Genomic DNA, 12,861 nt, shown 5'->3' with positions numbered 1-12,861 from the left:
AATTCCTCTCAACCTGCTGACATGTCTAAAGACAGTCTGCTTGGTGGGCTTCTTGCTGCTGGATTTGGCGAAAAATCTTGCTTAAGCAGGTACCAGTCTGCCTTGTATCGAAAAATTTCACCTTATAAGCCTTCTTCCTATCTTCTTTCCAGATTGCGGAAGTATGAAGACCTCCATAAACATTGTGGACCCCATACCAAATCCTACAGGAAAACCATAAAACTACTCAAGTCTGGCCACAGTGTTGGCCCAACAGATTGTAACTATGTTGTGTGGATATCTTACAGTGGCTTAGGGAACAGGATCCTCACCCTGGCTTCTGCATTCCTTTATGCTCTTCTCACAAACCGTGTCCTGCTTGTTGACCGGGGAAAAGACATGGCTGATCTATTCTGTGAGCCATTTCCTGAAAAATCATGGTTACTGCCCCTGGACTTTCCCCTACTGCCTAAATTCAACAGCATTAACAAAGAATCTCCTCATTGTTTTGGGAAGATGCTGAAGAATAATATCATAAATTCCTCAACAGAACAACCGCCACCATTTTTATATATCTACCTGAGTCACGATTATGGTGATCATGATAAGCTTTTCTTCTGTGATCAGGAACAAACCCTTCTTGGGAAAGTCCCTTGGTTGATCATGAAGACTAATAACTACTTTGTCCCATCTCTCTTCTTGATGCCTTCTTTTGAACAAGAACTAAGCAAATTATTCCCAGAAAAGGAAACTACTTTCCATCACTTGGGTCGGTATCTTTTCCACCCTTCAAATCAAGTATGGGGACTGATCACAAGGTTCTATAAAGCTTACTTGGCTGAATCAAATGAGAGGATTGGCATCCAAATAAGGACTTTTGACTCTGGAACTGCTCCTTTCCAATATGTGATTGATCAAATCATGGCATGCACTCTAAAGGAGAAACTGCTGCCTGAAGTCAATAGACAAGAAACTTTTGTTACCCCAGCTGAAAACCAGAAATCAATAGCTGTTCTAATGACATCTTTAAATTCTGGGTACTCTGAGGCTGTGAGGAACATGTATTGGGAGCAGTCAGCCATGAGTGGGGAGGTGGTCAGCGTATACCAGCCAAGCCATGAGGAAGTCCAACAGAGTGAGAAGCAGGGGCACAACAGGAAGGCATGGGCAGAAATGTATCTCCTAAGTACGACTGAGGCATTGATAACCAGCGCATGGTCAACCTTTGGCTATGTGGCTCAGGGTCTTGGAGGTGTGACGCCTTGGATTCTGTACAAGCCTCAAAATCGGACAGCTCCTGATCCACCTTGTGGCAGGGCAATGTCAATGGAGCCATGCTTTCATGCCCCTCCCTTCTATGACTGTAAGGCGAAGACAGGAGTCGATACTGGTGCGCTTGTTCCTCATGTAAGACACTGTGAAGACATGAGCTGGGGCCTCAAGCTGGTTGGTAGACATAGAGAGTTGTAGTTGCAGTCTTTATGTCGAAATTCATCAATCTCTTATGGTTTTGGCCGTAGAATAAAATCTTTGCCATTGAAGGTTCTGCAGAAATACATGGTATTTTTTTTTTTGTCACTACGTTCCCACAGGAAGTCAGAAGGGAAAATGGAAAGGAAAAACCCTCAAAGCCTGACCTCCAATCAAGGGAGCATAGGACAAAGATGATAGCAACTGAAACTGGAGCTTGAAATTTGTAGCAGTTTTAGAATACGTAGATGTGATGGTCTTTTTCTACTGTTGATTCCCAGGCCAGGATATATCTGCAGATCTCATTTAATGGGAATCACTTCATTTCATGAATTTTATTGCTTTCTTTAATATTTGGAAATTCCCACGAGTTCATTGGAGCCAGTTGCAGACACCAGACTGCATTGCATTGACCTCACAAAGGAAATAGAACGTTTCTTAGTCCTTGTTGGGACCTGGACCTCATTGATTTTAAACGTACGCATCTGAAGGGCCTTGAACTTGGGGCTTTTTTAACTTTTGCAGTAATTTTAAAAAATTATTATTAAAAAATAATAGTTAAGAAAATATTGATACATCTACGATAGTTTTGACTACGTGGAAGGTGTCCTTTGAAAAGACACCTTCCACAATTTTCAAAATCATGAAAGAATTGAATTTAAGCTAAAGGTGTCTCTTCAAGAGAAGAGACACCTTCTACAATTCCAGAAAATTGGATTTATATTAAAGGTGTCTCTTGAAAAAACACACTTTTCACGTATCAAAAAATCTAATATGCATTAAAGGTGTCTCTTGTAAAGACACTTTCCAGGTGGCAAAAAATCCAATATGCATTAAAGGTGTCTCTTGAAGAGACACCTTCTATAATTTGACAAATTTGAATGTTTTATGAATTTGATTTTAAAGTTAAAGATGTCTCTTGAAGAGACACCTTCTACAATTCCTAAAAATTTCAATTTATACAAAAAGTGTCTCTTCAAGAGACACCTTTAGAATTCCAAAAAATTAGATTTATACAAAAGGTGTCTCTTGGAAAGACACTTTCCACAATTCCACAAAATCCAATATGTATTAAAAATTGTGGAAATGATTTTAAAGCTAAAGATGTCTCTCTTCAATGTATGAAAATTGTGGAAAGTCTCTTCAAAAGACACCTTCAATATAATTCCATTTTTTGGGAATTGTGAAAGGTGTCTCTTGACACCTTCCACAATTTTAAAAATATTGGGTTTATACTGAAAGTGCTTGTTCAAAAGACACTTTCCACAATTTCCATTCAAACAGTGAAAAATTTTGAATTTATGCTGAAGGTGTCTCTTCAAGAGACACCTTCCATAATTACAAAAAAAAATGGAATTATATTCGGACACCTTTCATAATTTTAAAAAAATTGGGTTTATACTAAAAGTGTTTCTTGAAGAGACACTTTCCACAATTTTTCAGCAATTTTTTAGTGGAAATTTCGAATTTTGAAAAGGGATATTCTACAATTCCCAAAAAATAGAATTATACTAAAGGTGTCTCTTGAAGAGACACCTTCCATAATTTGAAAAAAAAAATTGAGTTTATACAGAAAGTGTCTCTTCAAAAGACACTTTCCACAATTTTCATTATTTAAAAAAAAATTCGATTTATACTGAAAGTGTCTCTTCAAGAGACACTTTCCACAATTTCCATACACATTCTATCTCTTAATTAGTGTTACCTACCATACAACCAAGTGTTTATAGTTTATCACTTATATACATTATAATCAATATTTTGACATTCAATCCAAAACCAATGAAAACAAGTAAACCAAATGTCAAAATCAGCATCTTTCCAAAATAGTAACAATACTATTTTGTGTAAAATAAGTCCAAAATAGATAGAATACTATAGAACTTATGTTAATAAAAAGTTAGTTAATCCAAAATATAATAAGTAAAAACATACATCTTGAGTATTTGTCCAAAATAATGATATGCAAAATACTAATAGCATCCAAAATACAAGTCATATGTAGTAACATCCTCAATGTGTACCGCACGAAGGAGCCTTCCTCTTCCGTAGTGGACGTCTATGATGTGCATGCTCCACTATTGGCTTTATGGGGCTAACATGTAACCCTCCATGAGCTCCACGACCACGTCTCCTACCACGTCCTCGACCATGTCCTCCACCACGATTAGTCTTTTGTCCTTGTTGATCATCATTTGCTATATGAACTAACTCCTCATGAACCAATGTAGCCTCTATTGATGGTGGTGATGATGCAACAAGTGGTATTACAGGTGGGGTGGATGGCGCCTCCATAGGTGTAAAAACAATATTAAAAAAAACATTTTAAATAAGAAATTAATTATAACTATTTTATAATTGAATGAAAAATTTTCATTTAATTGATTAGTAAAAATATATCATAATTTTTTAATATTAAATAGATTTTTTTTACTGTTGGGGGATTCGAACCCCCAACAAAAGGTTCAACATGCATCCCCAACTCCATTAGGGTAAACTTGCCCCATGACATATAATATGCACTAAAGAAATATATGTTAAAAGTTAGGATATAAATACAATATTTAAAAAAAAACTTTAAATAAAAAAATTAATTATAACTATTTTATAATTGAATGAAAATTTTTCATTTAATTGATTAGTAAAAATATATCATAATTTTATTCATAGTGTTTTTAATATTATTAATATATTAAAAATTTATATATTTATCATTATTTATTTTATAATATATCATAATTTTTTAATATTAAATAGATTTTAAAATTAAACATGTTATAATCTTATATTTTTTATTAACATGTACATACATACAAAATTGAGCCTTTTTTGGCCACTTGGGGATATATCATAATTTTTTAATATTAAATAGATTTTAAAATTAAACATGTTATAATCTTATATTTTTTATTAACATGTACATACATACAAAATTGAGCTTTTTTTGGCCACTTGGGGGGATTCGAACCCTCAACAAAAGGTTCAACATGCATTCCCAACTCCACTAGGACAAACTTTTCCCATAATATATGATATGCACTAAAGAAATATATATCAAAAGTTAGGATATAAATACAATATTAAAAAAACACTTTAAATAACAAATTAATTATAACTATTTTATAATTGAATGAAAAAATTTCATTTAATTGATTAGCAAAAATATATCATAATTTTATTCACAGTATTTTTAATATTATTAATATATTAAAAATTTATCCAACATGTAACAGTTACATTCTGATTTCGTTTACCTTGGAGTTTAGTCTAATTTTCACTATATCCGTATGGATATCAATCTAACCGGATGAACAAATTCAATCTTATCCAAATCTAAATTGTATCACAGATACCCACACCACCTTTACTTTATTCCTTCAACTGATGTATGTGGATTACCTATTAAAGATCAACATACCTTCTTGCAACAGCTGAAAGCAATGAAACAAATAAAAATTTTTCTTATTTATTTTTAATTTTAACAAATAAAAAGATAGTATTTTTTATTTTTTATTTTAACAAATAAAAAGATAGTATATCCATTTTGCCCAATGAAGAATCTCCTTGGATTTGAATTTGAATTTAAATTTGAATTTCAATTCTTGCAGGTACTAATCTAATCAGGTTATGATTTTTTATTTTTTTGCAACCCCCGTTTGATTCCTAAGAAAATCCATTCCCCATTCGCTCTCTGGGAAAATTCATCCTCCTTTAATTTTTGAGAAAATCCATGCAAAACCCCCGAGAAAAACAAAAAAAAAATGCTTTTTTTTTTTTGCTCTCTATGCTTTCTGGATCTGTTCTAGGGGTCTCTTTGCTTTTGTGCCATTGGATTTAAATTTCACAAACCCTAAATCCACGATTTTTGAGCTAGGCTGAAAAACACAACATTTCCTTGCAAATAATGATTAGATTACCAAATAGCATCTTATGTTTTTTTTTATAAAAAAAAATTGGACAGATTTTGTATCCTGTGCGCGGGCTGGACTGGTAGGAAATATCGGGAAATTTATTTTTTTTCAACTTTCCCACACTTTCTTGGTGACCAAACACAACCACACTACCAAATATAACCACAAAACTTATAAAAAACACCGAGGGCAATGGTTTCTCAGATCTGCACTTCACTTCCTTCCTATTGGTATTGAGGCAAGATTTCCATCCCATGATCAGCGTGCAAGATAATGGGTTTTCGGGCAGAGGAGTTTTGATGCAGAGAAGAAAAATGGGCTGGAAGGGAAATGGAATGAGGGGGAATGGGTTTTCAATTCTCATCCTACATGTTATCCTACGTGTTCAAAAGTGTCGTAGAATTGGAATTATTTTCCAATCTACGGTATTTTAAAAATTATTTTCCCTGATAGCAATACATTTATCAAGAATCCCTTGAACTTGGGATCTCAAAACAAGAGACATATAGCCTCCTGCCACCAGACCCAATATGCTTTGCTGTTACAATATCACATAACATTATAGTAAATGATAATAATAATTGTGGCTAGTTTTTTTTATTTATTATTATTATTATATTTATTCATTCAATCATTCATTTATCTGTAAATTAATTTTAAAAATAAAAGGTAAATAAATTATTTTAACTTTGTTTTGGCTTCAAAAAAAGAAAAGACAATGATTTTATTTTGACTTCAAACAATAAAAACTCCATCCATCAATAACTTTTAGGAATAGAAATTCAATTCAATAGAAGTGGTCATTATTTTTTGTGGTTAATTTATTATTATATTCATTTTATTAAGAGAGTAATAATTCTATTAATTATGGGTCAATTTGAAATATAAAATATAACTTTGAAAATATACTATTTTTTATTACTTATAAATTTTAATATTTATAAATTAAAAATTTAGTACTTCAATTAAATTTTTGTAATTTATATGATAGATTTATAACAATATAGTACAATATAAATTTTTTACTATAATTATTATTACTAATTTAACACAATAAATAAATATATTAAAAGAGTTTAAACACAATTAAAAACTTAAAAAAATAAAATTCTAAATCCAATTAAAAAATTAAAATTTAATTTAAAATGAACTAACAAACTATCGACATTTTAGAAGGAAAAAAAAACATTAGCAATATTTATTAATTAATATAAAGATTTAGCATTTAAAATTTTCATAAAATTTAAATGATGACTATTATATTTCATAAAAGCTTTAACAACAAGATTGCATGGATCATAATAAGTAATATAAGGAGCTTTTTTATTTACATAATTAAATATTGTTGTGCTTATAGGCCATTAATTTTTGTCTTGTGGTACAACTTTATGGGTTGTAGCACAAAGATATTTGCTTATTATTTCAAAACTTAGCAACCATGATAGATCAATTAGAGTTAATGTTTGGAAATTGTTATTGAAAATGATTTGTTATCATTTAAAATATATATATATAAATATCATTTTTAAAAATTAAAAAACATGTTAAACTTTTGCATAAAAATAGTTTCTGAATTTATTTATTTGTTGAGATAAAGTGTTATTTTTTTATAATAAATTTATAGTATTTTTAGGTATTTTATGGTGTATTTCTTTATATTTTAAAATTGCAAAAGTTTTTTTTTATTACTGATAACTTTTAGTATTTATAAATTAAAATTTTAGTATTTAAATTTATACTTTTATAAATTATATGAATTACTTAAAACCTACTATATGCATGAACATACATGTTCATACTTAAAATATTAATTTAATTTAGTGGAGTTGAATATTGAGTTGAAAATTTATACTTTATTATTAAAAATATGACTTGGGAAGTGATTGTGGATATGTGCAATTTTTAGTAAAAAAAATATTTTAAATTTGTAGTATGTTATATTGATGATATTATGACTTGGGAATTGATCGTAGATAGATGCAATTTTTAGTAAAAAAAAAAAAAATTAAATTTGTAGTATGTTATATTGATGATATTTTATTTTTGTAACTTCAAATAATAAGCAAATCATTATCAAAGAAGCTATTGGAAGTGTAAGTGCATATTTATTTATTGCTCTTACATGGTATCAATGGTCAAGAAGATAAAATTAACTTTTAAAGGTAATTAAATTTTTATACATTTTAAAGATTTTTTCTTTAGTGTTTTTCTATATATTATGTTTTTGAAGTCTGTCTAATTAAACATATTAGTTATTTAACCAAACTTTTCGCAAATGTTTTGTGTACTTATTGTGTTTTATATGCAAAAAGTGTTTTATTGTATAATACTTATGCATATTTTTCACAAACTTTTAACAACCATTTTGTATACTAATGTGTTTTGTATACATATTAACCCTTGTTCGTGCCTATATAAGATACATCTAGTTAGTTAAATATATCCATTATATTAAAGCAAGATTCATTTATTTTATTCTTAGTATTAACATATTTTGCAATTCTCTTGTCTAGTATATATCTTCTATTATACTTATTGAAATAGAAAATCGAGATTGGATGTCAAAAGATAGCAGGTCAGTCAAGTATAAAGGAGTTGAAAACTTTATTAATCTTGCATTAATACATTCAACCAACCATACCTCAACAAAATGTTCATTTTTATGTTGTGGAAATTTGTTATATTAAACTCCTCTAGTCATTAGAAAGCATATGTTCTTTAATAAAATATATCTTAGTTATCAAGGATAGTATTGGTATGGAGAAAAAGGTCCTAGTGGAGTATATCCAAATGTCTTATAATGACATTATGACAAATGTTATTATAATGATGTTATGAACACAATAGATGTGGTTAATGTTGCACAAGTTAATTGTATGAGTAATTTTAATGTATTTAGGAAGTTACTTGAAGATGTAGAAAAACCTTTATATTGAAACGCACAAAGTTGTTAACATTGGTAAAACTTTGCAACTTAAAAGCATGTCATGGTTAGTTTGATAAATGATTCTCATAATTGCTTTAGTTGCTTGGAGATATGTTGTCATTAAATAATGAGATGTTGTTGTCCATGTATGAAGCTAAAAAGACTTTAAAGGCACTTGCGATGGAATATCAGAAAATTTATGCATGTCCTACAAGAATGTTATTACATGCTCAATTTGTTGAAAATCAAGGTGGAAGATAGCAAAAAGGAGAGGAAGATTAAGAAGGTAGTTCCTACAAATTTTTTATGGTATTTCCCATTTGTCTATAGATTCAAAAAGACATTTCATTCCTAAAAAGTTATTGAATATCTTATATGGAATGCCAAAGATAAAGAATATGATGGTGAACTATGTCACACATCAAACTCCTTTGTGTGGAATCTAGTTGACCATATGTGGCTTGATTTTGATTTCAAATGGAGAAACCTTAGACTAGCACTCTCACCAGATGATATAAATCCTCATAGGTTTATGAGCAATAGACATAGTTGTTGTTTTGTTATACTGATCGTATACGACCTCCTTAATTGTGCATGAAAAGGAAGTTTATGATGTTATCATTATTGATCTCAGAGTCATGACAACCTGGTAATGATATAGATGTGTACTTTAGTCTATTATCATATGACTTTAAAACTTTGCAAGAAAAAAGAGTAGAGACTTATAATGCACTTTTGCATGAAGTTTTTACTTTAAAGATCATCCTTCTACGAATAATTAATGATTTCCCTTCACAAGAAAACTTGGTTGGTTGCACTATTAAAGTATATTATCCATGTTTAATATGTAGAGAGAGAACATATTCCCACAGATTAAAGCATGGTAGGAAGAACTCATATATGGGCCATTAACTATTTCTTCTATATAATCACCCTTATCAAAGACAAAAGAAGGCATCCAATGGTGAACAAGGTTTGGATGCCTCACAAAATCTTGAGTAGCGAAGAAATACTTAAAAATCTTGATCGCATTCCTATTTCATAGGGAAATATGAAGGTGAAATCTCTTATATCTAAAGTGAATACAACTCATAGGAAAAAGAAGTTTATATTTTTTAAGTTGGAATATTGGAAATCTCTTCAAGTTCATTACCATTTGGATGTTATGCACATTGAAAAGAATGTCTGTGAGAGCATTATTGGTACCTTGATTAACATCCTAAGGAAAACAAAGGAAAGAGTCAATGTTCAACTTGACCTAGTGGAAATGGGTTTAGGGTCTAAACTTTCTCCAAGAGTTGACTCAAAGAAGACCTACCTTCCTCTTACATATTATTTACTATCCAACAATTAGAAAAAAAAATAGTTTTCCAAACATTGTCTAATTTAAAGGTTCCTAAAGGGTATTGCTCAAGCTTTAAAAATCTTGTGTCTTTAAAGGAATTGAAATTGTTTGGTATAAAATTACATGACTACCATGCAGTCATGCAACAACTATTGCTAGTGGCACTATGTTTGATCTTGCCAAAGCATGTGAGATATACTATATTATGTATAATTTTCTATGAATTGCGTACAAAAGTTGTGGATGTGCCAAAATTGAATGAAGTATACAATGAGCTAGTGGTCATGTTGTGCTTATTTGAAAAGTATTTTCCACCTTCATTTTTTGATATTATACTTCATGTAATAATGCATTTGATAAGGAAAGTGCGACTATGTGGCCCAATTTGCTTTAGATGGATGTACCCATTTGAAAGGTATATGAAAGTTCTTAAGAGATATGTTTACTATCATAATCAACTTGAAATATGCATAACTGAGTGTTATATAGTAAATAAAGTTATTGAATTTTGTATTGAATAATTATCATGAACTCATGCAATTGGAATTCTAAAAAGTAACAATTATGACAAAAAAAAAATTGGTAGACCTATAACTAGTGGTTGTTATATCAACATTGATCATAAGTTATGGTCGTAAGCACATTATTATGTGTTAGAGAATGCAACTATTGTCCAACCATACATTGAGTAAGAAAAACATACATTTATCTTTTTATAATTTCATAACATAATGAAGGAATCCTCAGTTAGTATTCCTTATTTATAACATTATAAGGAGCACATGAATTGGTTGAAGTCTCAATACCTTGACAATCTTAGAGACATATCTAGTTGCAAAAAGAATACATGCATTGTTTTTTATATATTAACTTAAAGGAAATATAATTTCTTAATTTTTAGAAATTTTTTTATATGTTGAAAATATCATAAGTTTTTAATATGTTCTAATTGCACACAAGTTGAAGATGTTATCCACAATAAGCTAGATATTCCTGACACCTCTAGGTGATTAGCATATAACCATACTCACTAGGTGGTCAAGTATCCTAGATATATTATTCATGGGTGTCATTATCATACTAAGGAATGTGATGAGACATGTGTCACCTAGAATAATAGTGTTAGCATTCTAGTATGAACCATGCAAATCGCAAATTCTAAGGATAAAAACCCAATTTTTGGTGAACTTTGCTTTCATGGGGTCATTACTAAGATATGAGATCTTGATTATAGCATGTTCAAAGTTCCAATTTTCAAATGTGATTGCGTTGACAATAAAAATGTTATAAAAGTTAATGAACTCGGATTCACGTTAGTTGACTTTTTTAGAATAAGTCATAAATCATATTCGTTTATTTTAACATCACTAGTCAAGCAAGTCTTTTGTATTGAAGACTAACATAATCTTAGATGATCAATAGTTCTCTGAATTCCTCTAAAAGAACTCAAGGATATGTAAACATTGGATAACATGATTGATAATTGCATGAAACATCGCCCCTTTATAAGTTCAATACTAGAAGTTCAATCATTTGATGTTGTGGATGAATTAGGTGAAATATACATGAGAGAAGACTATGATAAATATGGATTGAAAACAATTCAATAATTTCTTGTACCCTTAACATGAGATAAAGTAAAACATCTCATTTATTGTTTTTCATGACTTCACATTAGCTTAGTTTCTATATGTTTTATATTGCTCGATTTAAATTTCATATATGCATCATAAACATATGTCACTCAAAGGCATTGAGTGATTCAAAGGCACCACTTTGATCTTCATTCAACTATTCTTTTGTTATCCATAGAACTAAATTTATATTTTTTTTTATAATCAAGTTTTGATTTTATGCTCACATAGCTTGAAACTCTCATTCTTGATTTTGTTTTTATTAAAACTGAAAATCATAATTGAAAATATGTACTCATTTATTTTATTATTTTCCTCACAAATCAAATTCTTCATATATATATATAAGAAATCCAAGAACAAGATAAACTTTGAAAGGAAATTTGGAGCAATATATCTAGGAACAACCAATTTAATTATGGAAATATATGTAAGGCTATATTGATCTTACTTTATGAGTCATGTTACAAGTTTTGTTGTTAAAATATGAGTTTTCACATTTATTTGATATCTTCCACATAAATATGAATCCTAAAGGAGAGGAAATCCCACCCCGCCCCCCCGCCCCCCAAAACAAAACATAAAGGCTACATTGAAACTAGAGATTGCAAAAAAATCGAAGCAAAGGGATAAAGCTTAATATTTGATACAATAGCTTTAGTAGTTATATTGGAGAAAATTCAATTGAACTAAGTTATCTTGGAACAATAACTTGAACCCATGTGCTTACAATTATTGAGAATTGAAGGAAATCCCTTAAAAAGACTAAGGAGAAGGGGGATTTAATGAAGGTAAGTCCATTTATAGCTTTAATAAATAAATATTGTATACGTTTAGTAACACAAGTTAATATAAGTTGTTATTGTGTAGACAAACTTTAATGTGGATAAAAAAAACTCTAAAAGGTGTTGTTTCATATTAATGAGCATCAGGTTTTGGACATTTAAGCACAAGTTGATAAAGAAATATATTCTTTCAAGAATGAACTAGAAAAGTTAAAAATGTCACCTTCCATTTACCTATTCATACAAGAGGCTCATTGGAGACATCTTGTTAAAAATACAATTTAGAACGTTTTAATGTTAAGCATATTTTTATTATATCTTCAATTTTCATATTTATACGGTTTGATCATGTACTAATTTTGTATCTATACTTTATAGGAATATCACAATATTAAGAAATTTAGGAAAGATAAGCACATTTACAATCATTATCTTGGAAAAGAAGGACATGCATGTCTTGAGTAGGATATAGTAAGTTATCAATATTAGTTAAAAAAAAAATGGAGTATATAATTTATTCATAGAAAAATTACTCTAATTTTTTATATCATTTATTAACTTAATCATATTACACTAATGACATTTATTGTTAAAAATCTTATAGTTATAAGTAGAAGAGGCTATTGATAGGGTTGGTAAAAGAGTTTTATAGAAGAAAGTATATGAGAAGAAAGAAAAGTTTAATAAGGTTAGAAAATTAGTTATTAACATGATAGTAAGTTAGCATATTTATGCCTTTTGGATTTATATGGTAATGGTACATAATGATATCCTTAAGTATTAGTAAAGGCTTAATGTTATCCTTTTTATT

The 12,861-nt window shown here is 29.6% G+C and overlaps 1 protein-coding gene across 1 annotated transcript; it reads left to right on the top strand.

The window, feature by feature from the left end:
- On the top strand, window positions 1–1,538 carry LOC100243671 (galactoside 2-alpha-L-fucosyltransferase). Its single transcript, XM_019223753.2, has one exon. The coding sequence runs from the start codon at window positions 22–24 to the stop codon at window positions 1,447–1,449; it is 1,428 nt and encodes a 475-aa protein (XP_019079298.2). The 5' UTR covers window positions 1–21; the 3' UTR covers window positions 1,450–1,538.
- Window positions 1,539–12,861: the final 11,323 nt, after the last annotated feature.

This window comes from Vitis vinifera, chromosome 1 (assembly GCF_030704535.1).
Source record: "Vitis vinifera cultivar Pinot Noir 40024 chromosome 1, ASM3070453v1".
In the NCBI taxonomy this organism is placed as follows: domain Eukaryota; kingdom Viridiplantae; phylum Streptophyta; class Magnoliopsida; order Vitales; family Vitaceae; genus Vitis; species Vitis vinifera.
Note: the sequence above shows the minus strand (reverse complement) of the source record. Positions and strands in the feature narration are given on the sequence as shown.

What these genes read in the sequence shown, in the direction of transcription:
- LOC100243671 (XM_019223753.2), top strand. Translation starts at nt 22, where the DNA reads ATGTCTAAAGACAGTCTGCTTGGTGGGCTTCTTGCTGCTGGATTTGGC.